This window comes from Eptatretus burgeri, chromosome 12 (assembly GCF_056783735.1).
Source record: "Eptatretus burgeri isolate ZD-2024b chromosome 12, Ebu_testis_v1, whole genome shotgun sequence".
In the NCBI taxonomy this organism is placed as follows: Eukaryota; Metazoa; Chordata; class Myxini; order Myxiniformes; family Myxinidae; genus Eptatretus; species Eptatretus burgeri.
This window is the reverse complement of record NC_140972.1, coordinates 68,570,362-68,587,709: the sequence shown is the minus strand read 5'-3', so window position 1 is coordinate 68,587,709 and position 17,348 is coordinate 68,570,362. Positions and strand designations below refer to the sequence as shown.

At 44.1% G+C, this 17,348-nt stretch overlaps 1 protein-coding gene across 3 annotated transcripts in view; it reads right to left on the bottom strand.

The window, feature by feature from the left end:
• SUCLG1 (succinate-CoA ligase GDP/ADP-forming subunit alpha) overlaps positions 1-16,988 on the bottom strand; it is a 46,491-nt gene extending 29,503 nt beyond the window's left edge. Inside the window, exon 1 of one of the 3 annotated variants that reach the window (XM_085848428.1) lies at positions 16,839-16,988. In XM_085848428.1, coding sequence (XP_085704554.1) covers positions 16,839-16,899 — 61 coding nt within the window. In that variant the 5' untranslated portion in view covers positions 16,900-16,988. Of the gene's footprint in view, positions 1-11,905; positions 12,018-15,652; positions 15,866-16,838 lie in introns of those variants that run through there. The other 2 variants (XM_085848429.1, XM_085848427.1) reach the window with 2 other exon arrangements.
• Between the last annotated feature and the right edge of the window lie 360 nt (positions 16,989-17,348).

Here is a 17,348-nt window from a genome sequence, read left to right as displayed (position 1 = left end):
GACATCTTCGATACTGCTATCCTGTCTGTACCTGTTTGTGGTGAGGATGTTGAGGTCACGGAGAGATTCACTTCCCTTGGCAGTGATATTCATGTCTCTGCTGGTTGTGAGCCAGAGGTCAACAGACCTCTGTGTCGGGCCTGGAGAGTTATGGATTCACTGGATTATGGGGCGTGGCACTGTTGGTACCTGCGCAGGACGATGAAAGTCCGAGTCTTCAGGTCCTTGGTGCTTCTAGTCTTGCTCTACAGACGTGAGACTTGGAATCTGACCAGGGATCTGAGACAGAGACTTAATTCCTTTGGTACCAGGTCTCTTCGGAGAATCCTTGGCTTTCGCGAGTCAGACTTTGTGTCCAACGAGAGCTTGCCGAGAGACACTCAAATGAGATGTATTACCTGCATAGTCCGTGAGTATCAGTTGCGGCTGTAAGGACATGTGACTCGTTTTATTGATGCTGCTCCTGCTCACCAAATTCTCTCAACGAGGGAGCCTCATGAGTGGAGGAGGCCAATCAGCCGACCACGTGCCTCATGGTTACAGCAGGTTGATCAGCATCTCAAGATGGTGATGGGTCAGGCATCTGCCTGGGGGATGGCCAGATGGAGGCCCCTGGAGTACCGATGGAAAGTGGATGCAGCAACATACTGCTCCGGCGCATGCTCCCATACCTGTCCTGACTTAACCTGTGTACCGCAATTAGCACGGATAAAAGAAAGAAAACCAGAGAATTGTCTGAGAAGGTCAGACACAAGACTGTAGCCAAGTTGGGACAATCTCAAGGTTACGAGTTTGATTACAAGACACCTTGATGTTCCTGTGTCCACCGTATGAAATATTAGAAAGTTTAAGACCCATGGAACTGTAGCCAACCTCTCTGGACGTAGCTGGAAGAGTAAACTTGATTGAAGATTGCAGCGAAGGATTGTTCAAATAGTGGAGAAAGCACTTCGATCAACTGACAAACAGATTCAAGCTGACCTTCAGACACAAGGTACGACAGTTTCAAATCGCAACCTTCCGTCGCCAACTCGATGAAAGAGGATTATATGGTAGGAAATGCAAAGGGATTCTTCTGCTGAGATACAGAAGAAAGCCTGACTGGAGTTTGTCAAAACACACTTGAGCAAGTCAAAATCCTTCTGAGAGAATGTCCTGTGGACAGATGAGACCAAATTGGAGCTTTTTGGTGAAGAACATCATCTCTATGTTAACAGAAAACAAAATGAAGCCTTTAAGAAAAGAACACCCTCCCTCCAGTCAAACATGTTGGAGTTTCAGAAATGCTTTTCAGAAAATGTTTCAGAAACAGCACAGGTTGCTGTGCTGCCTCTGGCACTGGGTGCCTTGAATGTGTGCATTGCATCATAAAATCAGGAGATTACGAAGGCATTTTGGAGCACAACGTTCAACCCAGTGTCAGAATGCTGGGTCTCCGTTCAAGGTCATGGGTCTTGCAGCATGACAATGACCACAAGCACACTTCAAAGATCACCCAGGAATGGTTCAAGACAAAACATTGGACCGCTCTGAAGTGGCCAGCAATGAGTCCAGATCTAAATCGCATTGAACACCTGTGGGGAGATCTGAAAACAGCAGTTGAGGGAAGGCACTTCAAATCTGGGAGAACTGGAGCAGTTTGCACAATAAGAGTGGGACGAACTGCCAGTAGGGAGGTGTAGGAAGCTCATTCATGGCTATAAGAAGTGCTTGACTGTAGTCATTTTGTCCAAAGGCTACAATACCAAATATTAGATTTCGGTGAAGATCCAGATCCGACTCCTCGGATTTTTTAAGTGATTCTTCGCAATTGAGAGATCAGGCTAAACTAATACATGGCACGATATCTCAAAAAGTTGTGGACAGATTTGGATGAAACGTGGTGGACAGTTGGGTGTGTGACCACGACAAATTGATTCGATTTTGGTGAAGATCCGAATCCGGATATGGATACGAGATATATTTAATTTTTAAAGTGATTCTTCACCATTGAGAGGTAAACACTAAACGATTATATAGCATGATATTTCAAAAATGTATTGGGCCCGATATATTCTTGTGGATCAGGCATTACACGTGACAGAGGTATGTGCTCTACCAAGTGCCCTTCTAGTTATTTTCTGATTTAAAAGGATATATTAAAGGTCCCATGACACTCAAAAGTACTGAAATTGCATATATGCATATATATATATATATATATATATATATATATATATATATATATATATATATATATATATATATATATATATATATATATACATATATATACACACGTCCTATAGGAGTTTTTCATCATGATTTCTGATCTGACAGTTTTTTCACAATACTCGTTCTGTAAAATGTAAAATTAAAAAAAACAAACCTCTTCGGGAACACCCCTAAAAATTCTGCCGAAATCTACTGAACGACATGTAACCCACATGACATCATCTCCAGAACAACAAAGGCTGCACATAAATTACTTGGGTTGGTGGTCTACGTGATTGTATTGGCTTCCTATGTGTTTCCACATTCGATTGGTTGACTCAAACGCTTCTTCATTTCTGCTTTAAAAAAATCAAACATTTGGTTTTGAATAATGGATGACATGGACTTTGACATCTGGTAGCGACAGTGAGTGTGAGATAAATGAAGAATTTTGGTCTGAATCAGATGGAGAATTGTCGGATAACATAGTCGCGGGAGGTGAAGTTCAGGCAGCTGGAAATGGAATACGGCCTTACCAGTTCGAGCCCGAAGCAGGACAAGTAGAGGAAACTGGCGATGAAATTCCCGGCGTTCATGATGATCGGGAGGACATTGAAGGAAGACTTAGCAATAACAACTGGTTCGACGAAATCCTATTCGTAATTCAATCATGTAAATTCGACTTGTATACTGCTCGATATCAGAAATATTTTAGTGATGTGACGTGACCAGCACAGCGGACATGTTGCTCTGTGGCAAATGAATCGTAAGCAATGCCAGCCCATGTCATCGGCCGTATCTCTCCGCGCATAAAACGAAGCAATCTCGCTGTCCGGATACGATGAAAACTTGTGTGCAGGACACACCTTGCGACACAATTGTCTTGAGTAGTCCGATAAATCTGACGTTCTGTTGCATTTTTATTTATTTTATTCCTACTGTCGTCACGTAGTGCCAGTAGAAAACAATGAAGAAAAGAGAATAATCAAAGAAAGCGACAGCACGTCAGATTTATCAGACCAGTCGGACGGACGACGGATTTATCGGACTAGTCTAGACCCCAGAGTTGACAAGTAACTTGTATTAGCATGCACAAAATGTATAAGTCAATGCGTAAGAGTCCCGAGGCTATGAGGCCGTGTAATAGAACAGATACATTTGTCTTTCATAGCTGTGCCAACATATTTTTCCCTGATCATTTATTACAGCATTTTGGCAAAATGTTAATGAATAGCAAGCCAATGGAAGCAGTACCTTCACGTTTGAATAAACCCATGTATGTCGAGTGCAGCCACACCTGGCTTGCATGTATGTCGAATCGTACCTATCCCAGCAGGCTGGTTTCAACTAACAATTCAATAAGCTGCAAAATGTGGGTGCAGGTTTTTCACCGTTTGATTTTAAAATTATCTCCTTGCGCCTTGAAATGATGCAATATTAATCTTTAGTATTTTACTTGTATGTCCCTGTAAGTTTCTTTTTTAATGGAAAGGTTCAACAGTCACATTTTACATTTTGTGGACATGGTATAGCCCTTTAATGTGCATACATGTATTGGATCTGTACACGACTACGACAAGGTAGTAAAGGGATAAATAATTGCCTTGTGATTGTTGTGCATACACGGCTCAGAAGCAGAATTTCTTTTCTGCGAAACAATCACAGGAATTAAGACGATCAGTGAGAGAGCAAACAAATGTGCACAATGCATTTGTACGTACTTTATACGGCGCGTGATGTCTCATCAATCGACTGAGCGAGTCGCGTTCTGGAGATGACGTCAACGGTCATGTGACCTGCGGTTCACTGAATTCAACTTTTTTGAGGGGCGGGGCATAGCAAGTTGTGAAAAGCACTACAAATGTTCGAAATATTAGTCTAATTATCCCATTGTTGATTTTAAAAAAATTACCCCGTGTGGGGGTGACGGTCATCTCTATAATACCACAAGTTCTCAATGTTCAGTTATGACCGAAGACTACTGCGCAGTTCGACTGCGCAGTTTGGTTAAAGATGACTAGGCATTTTGGCGCGCGCACACAAAATTATATTTTGAAAATAAATGCCGACGTTTACATTTCTAGTTTTGAAACTTTTGCACCTTCGGCGGAAAATGTATAAATACAAGTCTGAAGACGACGATGGTCCACGAGGGGTATTTGACGATGTAGATTGTTTCAGAAGTCAAGGATGAGACAATGTGATAATGTTTGACCAAGTTATAAAAATGATCAACATGATGTGCTACAAGTGACAGGTTATTAGCTGCAAAATGTCGCAAGCCAGGTTTCGTTCAACAACTTTAAAAATTTGACCTTTGCATAACCTTTAAAGTTCACAAAACAATGTTGTGGACATTAAAATAAGGAAACAGGATACGTGCTATAGCTTCATGGAGTTAGTTCGTCGAAGGTCGAAAACCCGGTTCGATTCCCACAACTTTGAAAATTTGACCTTGTGAACTTTAAAGGTCAAAGGTCAAGGATTATGACCATTGGTGCAAAACTTCCTCTGGAGCATTCCAGGAACAATATAACATCATATAGGCAATATGGCATTTCGCACTCCTCGGATTATCCATACTTTGATGAAATCAGCGTAAAAACAAACTTGAAGGGGGCGCCACGGGCAAGGTGTTCGAGATAGAGCAAAATGGTGCAAGACTTTAGGTGGGGAATGACCTCAAGATTATGCATAAAAAATATTGTCATCCCAGCTCTCAAAGTTTGGGCGGTTGTATGATTTTTGTCAAAATTCGAAATTTTCTAAGTTCGTGACCTTGTGACGAAAATGAAAAATCGAGCTCCGTGGGGCTATGCTGGTGCCATTGGGCTAACAAAATACTGAAACCTCTGCCAGATTCGACAAACCCCCTAGGAGAAGATGCAAATTGAAATCGGCTACCCCCTAAAAAACACAATTCGCAATTTTCTAAGTTCGTAACCTTGTGACCTTGACCTTGTGACAAAAATGAAAAATCGAGCTCTGTGGGGCTATGCAGGTGCCATTGGGCTAACCAAATACCAAAACCAGTGCCAGATTCGACAAACCCCTCAGAGAAGATGCAAATTGAAATCGGCTACCCCCTAAAAACACAACTAGATAATGATATAAACCTCCCACCAAAATTTTATCAGGATCGGATGAAAACCCACGGAGCTTTGCTCAGGACAGACAGACAGACAGACAAGCCGGTAGGCGGACATGGGTAGTCGACTACCCAATATAACCTGATGCGATGGGCCCGTTCGATGGGGAAAGGCCTGAGGATTAAGCACAAGAAAATTCATGATTCTAGCTTCAAGGGTTAATGCTGCAGATTGTTTTTTCGTTAAAATACCCCCACATTGAGGTTTTTCGGCTGTTGCTAGGCAATGGAGGGGTCCATGGCAACAGTTCTTTCTCACACATAACTCGGACATATCATGAACCTATCATACTAGTTTCATGTATATCTGACTCAGTCTCTGAGATATAACAAACTTCGTTTTTTTTTATTGTTTTCGACCAGGGTTCATTCAAAGTCTATCTTCTCCGACAGTTTCCATAGGATCCGGCTGGAAATTTTTGACAGTATGGCTGAATGTACTGCCCACAGTTGCTCATGGCCCGATTTTTGACAAAATAATTTTTTTTATGATTTTTCAAAAATTTTAGTCCCGTTGCTAAGCAACGGTGGTGTCCATAGCAACGGTTCTCATTTGGACACAACAAGGTCATGGTATGAACCTAACAACCAAGTTTCATCGAAATCGCCATTGTATTAATGGAGCACTGGACCGAACAGACAGACAGACAGTCAAACAAGCCGGTAGGTGGACATGGTTAGTCGCCTACCCAATATAACCTGATGCGATGGGCCCGTTCGATGGGGAATGACCTGAGGATTAAGCACAAGAAAATTCATGATTCTAGCTTCAAGGGTGAATGCTGCAGATTGTTTTTTCGTTAAAATACCCCCACATTGAGGTTTTTCGGCCGTTGCTAGGCAACGGAGAGGTCCATAGCAACGGTTCTTTCTCACACAGAACTAGGACATACCATGAACCTACCATACCAGTTTCATGTATATCTGACTCCATAGTCTCTGAGATATAACGAACTTCGTTTATTTTATTGTTTTCGACCAGGGTTCATTCAAAGTCTATCTTCTCCGACAGTTTTCATAGGATCCGGCTGGACATTTTTGACAATATGGCTGAATGTACTGCCCACAGTCGCTCGTGGCACGATTTTTGATTTTCGAAAAAATAATTTTTTTATGACTTATCAAAAATTTCAAAGTCCCTTTGCTAGGCAACGGTGGTGTCCATAGCAACGGTTCTCATTTGCACACAACTAGGTTATGGTATGAACCTACCAACCAAGTTTCATCGAAATCGCTATTGTATCAACTGAAATCGCCATTTTAAATACTGATAAGGGTAGAACAAATCTCAAAAAAAATATTTTTTTTCCGACTACATCGACTACTCAACATAGACGGAAAAACTGATAAGGGTAGAACAAATTTCAAAAAAATAAAAAAAAAAAACATTTTTTTCGACTCCATCGACTACCCAACAGACAAACAGACAGACAGACAGACATACAACAATAACGAATATAGTGATCACTTATTTTTTTCGTGAACCAATAAAAGGCTAAAAATGTGTTTTATATTTATATTTCATTTCTCCTTCCTTCCTTATTTGCGAATCGCATCGGCGTTTTTGGCCATCTTCCAGATCACGTGACGATCAAACGGGAAGGAAATTAAAAAATCTGTCCGGTTAGATACAAGATAATATTTTTTTTACGATCATAATCAATAAACAGTTGCCAAATATCTTGTAGAATGGCAGACTAGATAGGTTTTGAAAATGGCGATTTTTATAACTTACGTGACCTCGTCCCTGACCTTGAACCTGGACAAACGTTATATCGTTGTGCAACACTCAACGACCTCTACCCACATACTAAGTTTCATCAAGATCGGAAAGAAAAATTGTTGACGGACGTACGGACGGACGTACGGACATTTGGTCCGGCTTTATTAGGTCATCTCAGTAGAGATGGCCTAAAAAGAAACATGGGTGATTTCTTCACTCGGCAGGTCAAGTTAATATATAAATAACCAGAAACTTTTGAGTGTCATGGGACCTTTAAGTTCTGAATCAAAAACAAAGGTTCTGTAATATTAACAGTGAAACAAAGAATTGTGGAGACCAAATACTTTTGTCAATTAAAACTTATTTTTCGAGAAAATTATGAGTTATTTGAAAAAACTGCAAGGGTGCCAATATTTTTGGCCACGACAGTACGTGCTGTCTTCGACGAGGAAAGCATTGACGAGGATTTCCTCGGGTTTTGCTGAAAAAGCTTCATGAAACCCAAGCGGCCCTTTTCAGGGCCACAAATCCACAAGAAACATGTATGATACCGATATGAATCCCTTTTCTTTCTTTTTCAAGGAACAAAAAAAATCCTCTCGATAATATTTAAAAAATTAAGAAAGAAAAATAAAAAATTTCTTGGTATCCTCTCATCTCTCTTCCACTTCTTGAAAATGAGAACAAGACTGTTAGACAAAATTGCGTGGATATGCAAGCGTGTTGAAATCTCCGTCACTTTGTTCCGTACAACGTTAATGTACAAACGTATGTAAATCTAAATCAGAAAATAAAATGATCAACATATTCATTTATTTTGAGGGTGAAAAACATGGCTGCGGTGAATACAACAGAAAATTTGGAATATAAAATTGATAATAATATTAATAACACTACATGATAATTGGGCAATTCAAATAATTATTGTCCACAAGAAACACCTGCTCCCTTGAAAGGGAGGGGGGGGGGAGCGAGTCATCCTTAATTTATATCCCCATGTTTTCTGGGAGGAAAAAAAACCCAGGGGCATAATGTAACACCTCCCCTATCTGTTTGTCTGTTATACGATCTCCTCCTAAATGGTTGTGCAGAAATTCACCAAACTTAGTAGTTATCCAGTTATATATAATAAATAACCATGATTCTATGGAAAAGTAAATGATTCTGCAGAATTGACTTCACGTTACCAATAAAAGTAACATTGTAGTGTCCAGGTCAGTTCACACCGACGCTGGGCGGGTGAGCTGAACTGGCAGTTTACTCCCTCAGACGACGTTCTGAATTATGGCTGACACCACACACGCGGGTCCTGAGGAGACACAATAAACCTTAAAGATTTTAAACCCAAAGGGATTATTTCCCGAGCCACAATGATAAAAAGAACCAGAGATGATTTTATTGTGACGGAGGACACGCCGACTGTTGGGATAGGGAAGAAAGGGGAAATACCGAATCGATAATAAATAATTATGTACAATGAGGGAAAGGAAATCTAAAGCAAGTAGGTGCCACACTCCAGACGCAGTTACAGACAGGAAGGGGAAAAAAAACCGGGGGACTCAGCTCTGGAGCAACTGGGATGAGCAGGTGATGAGGAGGGACAAGAATCAGGACGATGAGGCAAGCAGACGATGGGGAGACGAACAGGCAGTGATGGCACACCGCAGGCTCCAGGGATGGGGCAGGGCACGAATGACGAAACGGCAGAGGTGGCCGAACAGACAAAGGATGAAGACAGACACAGGCAGGCAGGACGACCTCCTCAGATAAAGTTCAGACTCTATTCTCCTTATCAGTCTTTTTCCCCCCATCATGTCCCCCATTCGACTCAGAGCAACTCCTGTTTTCCTCCCATCATCTTTGCTTCAGAATCCCAACTGCCAGTTTGGCTCCTCCCTCTCCTCTCCTCTCCTCTCCTCTCCTCTCCTCTCCCCGGGCAATGCTCCGGCCCTTTGGGAGACGTCAAAAACTCTGTCCCCCTCTCGGGGAAACTCTCCGCCCCTCCCAGGTGATCCATCGCTCCGCCCCTCGGGAGGCATTCATAGCTCCATCCCTGCCTCTTTCATGCCAAGTCTCTTGCCCCCCCCCCCGGTAGAGGTTGACATGGAGGTGGGACACAATTTCCTTAACCATAATCCCTAACTAATTATTACCACCACTATCCCCCTCATGGTGTACAGGCAGGCAAAAAGACAATTCTTAAGCTGACATTTCCCTACTTATACATCGCAGATGGATATCTACTTGCACACAGACCATGCTACACAATACATTCCTCTTTGTTCTATGGGAGGGAACCGTTACCAACCGTAATATATTGTGCCAAAGCAGTCAGTTTTGGCACTACCTACTGGGGTGGGGTCAAAAAAAGTCAAATGCCAAAAAATGCAATCATGGGCACATTTTTAAACTAGAAGGGCATTCGGTGGAGCGCATACCTCCGCCATGTAATGCCTGATACACAAGAACATATCGGGTCGAATACATTTTTGAAATATCATGCCATACAGTACTCTGTCGTTTTTAGCCCCATCTCTCAATGGTGATTAATCACTGAGAATTAAATAATTCTCGTATCCAAATCCGGATTCGGATATTCACTGAAATCGAATCAATTCGTCCTTGCGACACACCCAACCTGTCCACTAAGTTTTGTCCGAATCCATCCACAACTTTTTGAGATATCCTGTACACAAAGAGAGACAGACAAACAGACAGAAAGGGGGGTGAAAACATAACCTCCTTCACCTTCGGTGGCGGAGGTAATGAAACCTTGCAGATGCAATCAACATTGAGGGACACTTGGAATATGTAAAGTTTTTTTTTTTGGGGGGGGGGGGGATTTGACCTCCGGTTCATGCTCCAGGGGGTGGGGACTTGTGGTCACTGGGGTGAAAAATTTTTTGATACTGGGTCATTCCTGGTGGAATTTTTTGCCACTTTTCAACTTATCTTTAGGTGGGAAGCGTGGAGATTTGCGATGGCGAGCCATTGACTTCACTCTAATTGTGATTAATACCACAGCAGAGTGCCCACCCAACGGCTGATATTGGTCCAAGCGTGCAACACGCTCTTCTGACGAACACTTTTATTTTAGCCATGTATAGGCAAAAGACAGCTGCCTCTGTCGCTACCGAAAATAAAAATAAAAACAACCCGGGTTACGTACATGAAGCAAACACATGTACTGCTTATGTGCATATATAATACATGGTGGATAATTCCAATTGCACTCACCCTCCCCCCAAAGTAATAAAAATTTGAAATTGTCACTGAAATGATGAAAGAGTGCCAAGGTGTGCTGAGAGTGTTTTGATCTTCTTCAAAACTTGATGGAATCAAACAAAACTTCAGGAAAAACACCTTCAGGATATCCTGAGTACTCTCCGAAAGTGTCAGCTTCCTCGATCAAATCCTCTCGGAGTCGAAGATGAAACATACAACATAACACTTTCCCACCATTATATAAAGATAGTTTTATTACAAATTGTCAGTAGTTCCTATCCCGCATGGTTCTGCCCACAGTGATCCAAGATGTTGATCATATCACGAGTTTACTTTGAAAATCAAAAAAAGAAGTTAAATTCATCAGATTTGCGACAATGCAGTTGATCAGGAAAAGTAACCTTGAGGGAACAGGTGGCGGAAACAGGTTCTCGAGAAAGGCCAGATCATTCTAAAAACAAACACTGAATTGACCGAGAAAAGAAACTCCCCGTGAACGATAAACTAACTCAAACTTCTTCTCTTGTCGATTCGCAAAGACAGAGACAGACAAACAGTTTTAGTACAAAATTTGCTGCAGCTGTGCTTTAGGAGTTGTTAGCAGATGCCATCTCGGCAAATGCCGGGGGAGAGTCTGTTTAAGGAATTGTTCCTACCAGTCTGCTTGCATGTATGCCAAGGAATTTTTATACATGGTGTAGTGACAATTTTTTGAAAGTTAAACACTCAAATGATGAAGGAGATGATTTTTCACTTTAGGAAATCCAAACCCAAGTTAACCCCCAGTTATAATCAACAATGTTGAAATTGAGACAGAACCTGAATACTTATGGGAGGGAACAATCATTGATGACAATCCATTGTGGTCAAAACATTGTAAATCGCTGGTTTCCAAAGGACAACAGTGCCTATACTTTGTTGGGCAACAGAAATCATTGAGGGTTGATAAAACTATTATGCGGCTTCAGTGAGTGAGTGTTACCTTGTACACTTGCGGTCCATTTTTTAGTGGGGCCATTTTGGTATTTGGTTTAGTGGTGTCAACAAAGGCGATTTAGTAAAACTTCAGGGTAGCAAAACAGGCTGGAAAGATCCTCAATGGAAAGATAGCCAGAAGTGCAATTTCTCATTAAAGAGTTTTCATGAATGCTAAACCCATTATGCAAAAAGTACACATCCACGACATACATTTTATAAGCAAACGATGTCTGATAGGTGCTGTAAAGGTTTTTGGTGTATAACCAGTAAATTTTGACCCCCCCCCCCAACCCACACCAAACTGCCTGTACAGCCACGGACGGGCAGAGGGCTTCCTCCGAAAGGGATTGGGGGAGGAAGGACACAGCAAGGGATTGGGGGAGGAAGGACATAGTGTTACGGATTTGGAAGCCTTTTGCACACAGACAGTCAAGCAGCCACCGCAGTTCAGATATTTCAATAAGTATGTGTTTATAGTTAGGGCTCCGTCCCTTATGTCAAATGGGAATTTCATGTGTGCGCTGTGGGTATATTTTTAGTTGGGGTTTTTTACAACAACAACAACAACAACAACAACAACAACAACAACAACAACAAGAGTGGCACCGTCGCCTCACTCCACCGACGCCATAACACACGTGTTTCTGGCTGTGGACGTGGGCGAGACCCCTCGCTCCAGAGTCGACTCAGCCCACGAGAGCAAGGGCGCACCCTTCGTCCAATCAGGAGGCTCATCGCCTCAGCTCCGACTCCACCCCAGAAAGGCAGGATTTTCCCCCTGTCCAATCAGAGAGGGAAAGACATCACCCCACGAAACCCTGTCCAATCAGGGCAAAATTACCACAGAAGACCGATCACCCCACCTCGCGCGAGGGAGAGGTATAGTGATCGGCACGTTCTGTCTGCTGGCTGGGTCTGCTTCGCCTGGTGTCGTCCGATTCGTCTGGAAGCTTTTTCGGCCTTGATCGCCTGTCGCCTCGTCCGCCTTCGTGCTGGCTGGCGTCCGTCGCTATCCCTGGTGCTTGGTGCTGCGGTGAGGCGGTGGGTTTGAGTCCCGCTGAGCCAGCTCGGCCAGACCGCACGAGGTGGACAGGTGCAAGTGCAGACTCTTGCCCTCCCGAGCTGAAGGGCCAATTAAAGGCCGCGGCCACCATTTCTTTTGGGTGTGTGCGTGTGTGTCCGTGGGCCCAGTCTACAAATAACAATTATTTAAGTGCCTTGTACATTACTTGCATTCCTTCTTGATAGTCGGTTTACCTCTGCTGTTTTTGTGCTCTCCTGCACCATTATAAATACCCCCCACACCCCCCCCCCGAATTGTTCAATGTACCAGCTCGTTGCGTTTTCTATTATTGACCCAGTACGGTTCGTGCTCGAGAACCAGTAAGCCGATTTTGCTGTAAGCTGTCGTTTGGACCGACGGACTTTGGCAATTCCGCTCGGTTACACCGGACCGAGGTCCCGAGAGCGACCTTTAGTTGTTGGGTGAGATTGGTTGGATGAGTGAGTTTGACTGGCATGAGGTTGGTCCAATCCTGGTCCACAACCACCCCCATCCCCCACTACCACCTACTAAAGGCACAACGACCACACACACACACACACACACACACACACACACACACACACACACACACACACACACACACACACACACACACACACACACACACACACCACCACCTCCCCTGATGGTCGTTCATTCAACCAATCTCACACGTCAAACTCACTGATCCAACCAATCTGAACAATCCAACTCACTCATCCAAACAACCTCACCCATCAAACTCACACATCCGCCTTAAAATTAACTTATTATTTCATATTGCTAAAAAAAAAACTTTTGAATAAAATATGTGGCTTTCTCCTGTGGCTAATCATTCTAAACCTGGATTAGCCACAGTGGCCAATTCCTTTTGAAAGCCAGAGCACACCCAGGCTGGCACTCATTTTGCCAAACTCGGAAGGATGACAGGCAGAGTCAACCCCACCTGGTATCAATTCAACAGCCGAGTGGGACTTGAACTCAGGATCTTATGATCCCAAGCCCACCACCATAACAATTAAGCCAACACCAGGCATAAAGCAATGGAATGGGAGGGAAGAAAGCAAGGGATGGGAAGGAAGAAAGAAAGCAAGAAAGCAAGGGATGGGAGGGAAGAAAGAAAGCAAGGGATGGGAGGGAAAAAAGAAAGCAAGGGATGGGAGGGAAGAAAGAAAGCAAGGGATGGGAGGGAAGAAAGAAAGCAAGGGATGGGATGGGAGGGAAGAAAGAAAGCAAGGGATGGGATGGGAGGGAAGAAAGAAAGCAAGGGATGGGATGGGAGGGAAGAAAGAAAGCAAGGGATGGGATGGGAGGGAAGAAAGAAAGAAAGAAAGCAAGGGATGGGATGGAAGAAAGAAAGAAAGCAAGGGATGGGAGGGAAGAAAGAAAGAAAGAAAGCAAGGGATGGGAGGGAAGAAAGAAAGAAAGCAAGGGATGGGAGGGAAGAAAGAAAGAAAGCAAGGGATGGGAGGAAAGAAAGAAAGAAAGAAAGGGATGGGAGGGAAGAAAGAAAGAAAGCAAGGGATGGGAGGGAAGAAAGAAAGAAAGCAAGGGATGGGAGGGAAGAAAGAAAGAAAGCAAGGGATGGGAGGGAAGAAAGAAAGCAAGGGATGGGAGGGAAGAAAGAAAGCAAGGGATGGGAGAGAAGAAAGCAAGGGGAGGGAGGGAAGAAAGCAAGGGATGGGAGGGAAGAAAGCAAGGGATGGGAGGGAAGAAAGCAAGGGATGGGAGGGAAGAAAGCAAGGGATGGGAGGGAAGAAAGCAAGGGATGGGAGGGAAGAAAGCAAGGGATGTGATGGAAGAAAGCAAGGGATGTGATGGAAGAAAGCAAGGGATGGGAGGCAAGAAAGAAAGCAAGGGATGGGAGGGAAGAAAGCAAGGGATGGGAGGGAAGAAAGCAAGGGATGGGAGGGAAGAAAGCAAGGGATGGGAGGGAAGAAAGCAAGGGATGTGATGGAAGAAAGCAAGGGATGTGATGGAAGAAAGCAAGGGATGGGAGGCAAGAAAGAAAGCAAGGGATGGGAGGCAAGAAAGAAAGCAAGGGATGGGAGGGAAGAAAGCAAGGGATGGGAGGGAAGAAAGCAAGGGATGGGAGGGAAGAAAGAAAGCAAGGGATGGGAGGGAAGAAAGAAAGCAAGGGATGGGAGGCAAGAAAGAAAGCAAGGGATGGGAGGCAAGAAAGAAAGCAAGGGATGGGAGGCAAGAAAGAAAGCAAGGGATGGGAGGCAAGAAAGAAAGCAAGGGATGGGAGGCAAGAAAGAAAGCAAGGGATGGGAGGCAAGAAAGAAAGCAAGGGATGGGAGGGAAGAAAGAAAGCAAGGGATGGGAGGGAAGAAAGAAAGCAAGGGATGGGAGGGAAGAAAGAAAGCAAGGGATGGGAGGGAAGAAAGAAAGCAAGGGATGGGAGGGAAGAAAGAAAGGAAGGGATGGGAGGGAAGAAAGAAAGCAAGGGATGGGAGGGAAGAAAAAAAGCAAGGGATGGGAGGGAAAAAAGAAAGCAAGGGATGGGAGGGAAAAAAGAAAGCAAGGGATGGGAGGGAAGAAAGAAAGCAAGGGATGGGAGGGAAGAAAGAAAGCAAGGGATGGGAGGCAAGAAAGAAAGCAAGGGATGGGAGGCAAGAAAGAAAGCAAGGGATGGGAGGCAAGAAAGAAATCAAGGGATGGGAGGCAAGAAAGAAAGCAAGGGATGGGAGGCAAGAAAGAAAGCAAGGGATGGGAGGCAAGAAAGAAAGCAAGGGATGGAGGGAAGAAAGAAAGCAAGGGATGGGAGGGAAGAAAGAAAGCAAGGGATGGGAGGGAAGAAAGAAAGCAAGGGATGGGGGGGAAGAAAGCAAGGGATGGGAGGGAAGAAAGCAAGGGATGGGAGGGAAGAAAGCAAGGGATGGGAGGGAAGAAAGCAAGGGATGGGAGGGAAGAAAGCAAGGGATGGGAGGGAAGAAAGCAAGGGATGGGAGGGAAGAAAGCAAGGGATGGGAGGGAAGAAAGCAAGGGATGGGAGGGAAGAAAGCAAGGGATGGGAGGGAAGAAAGCAAGGGATGGGAGGGAAGAAAGCAAGGGATGGGAGGGAAGAAAGCAAGGGATGGGAGGGAAGAAAGCAAGGGATGGGTGGGAACAAAGCAAGGGATGGGTGGGAAGAAAGCAAGGGATGGGTGGGAAGCAAGAGGGTGGGAAGCAAGAGGGTGGGAAGCAAGAGGGTGGGAAGCAAGAGGGTGGGAAGCAAGAGGGTGGGAAGCAAGAGGGTCGGAAGCAAGAGGGTCGGAAGCAAGAGGGTCAGAAGCAAGAGGGAGCATCCAGTACATTTGGTGAGAAGTTAGTTGTTTACAAGCAAATACAAACGCACCGAGGCCTCTCTTGCAATAATCTCCATTCACCGTTGCACATGGCGTGAAACAGGGTTGTTTTTGACTGCTGCGCAGGATGTTACAAAAGGTGCCTTTCCAACGTGCAATGATGGCAAGCTTTTCAACAATTGACGTCTCAGTGTGAAGACAAAGGTTTGCCAGATGTAGACAGGAGACACTCTATGCCGATATTGGCTTAGTTTCGCATTCCATTTGTGTGTGACCTGCAGAAGAATGCAAAGGACAGGCATGTATGGTGGGTGTCAGTGCAGTGAGGATCCTCTTCAGCAGAAATGACAAGGACCAGCAGAGGCATACGCCAAAATAAACCATCACTTTTAAGGTGTGAGAGAAGCACCACCAGGACTTTGTCATTCCCCACCAGGACGTCGTCATTCCCCACCAGGACGTCGTCATTCCCCACCAGGACGTCGTCATTCCCCACCAGGACGTCGTCATTCCCCACCAGGACGTCGTCATTCCCCACCAGGACGTCGTCATTCCCCACCAGGACGTCGTCATTCCCCACCAGGACGTCGTCATTCCCCACCAGGACTTCGTCATTCCCCACCAGGACAAGTGTACAATCATTGTACAAGAGGTGGAGCCAGCCTCGCTCATTGGGTTCATCTCCCACGAGCGAGCCTCTTGTGCTCGACGCTCTCTTCAAACAAACCGAACTTTCCTAACGACGAGTCATTCTCGAAAAAGGGGCCAACTGCCGATGACGGTTGTTTAAAAAGAAAGACAATCGCACAGAGGCCTCTCTTACTAACATCCAACAGCTCAGCCGAAGAATCATTTCATGAACCAGACTAAAGGTCAAGACGATAAGAGCAAATAATACATTTTCTGGTGAAAGGTCAACTCGGGCGGGCGGGATTGCATCGAGTACTGAGGACAACAAAAGTTCGTCAAGTGACAAGTAAACGAGTTTTTTTTTTTGCAACTTTACAACGACACAAACAAAAAAAACCGTTAAATTCACCACAGAAGGAAAGGTGAAAGAAGAGGATAACAGCACAAACACTTTCCACAGCATCAAAATAACCATCGCCATCTATATATAAAACTATCAACCCACAACAATAGTACCAACTATAAGTAATATATTTGAAACTTTATCTCGGGATTCATTGACACTCCACCAAGGTATTAAAAAACCGAGTCATTCGTGCGACTCACGGAGCAGCCAGCGAAGCGAACAACGCGCACCGAGCGCCGCCATCTTGGATATGTGAACCATCGCCTCAGACAAAATATCCAAACCGGCTCCACGAATTTACCTCATATCGTAACATAACATGTGGTCAATGAGTAAGTGAAATGGAAGTTTTAAACTCAAAACAACGAAACACTTGTACATCCTCATCATAATGACGAGGGCGACGGAGCAAGTTGCTCACAACCTATACACCGCATAATTTGTCTCGGTGGAATAAACATGATGTTTTTGCCAACATTGCAAATTAAATTATGGATCGTAATTAGGATTATATTTGTATTTTATAAAAATGATGACGCGTGAAACTTTAAGCTTTATATATAAAAAGGAAATTGATGGAGTGTTTGCTGACGTGTTTGATTGGACAGTTTCATGTCTGACTCCAGTCTTCCTATGCATTTGATTGAAATTTGAAGAACATTCGCATATGAGGTCGCTGAACTCAACCACCTATTAATTTTGAGGTAAAC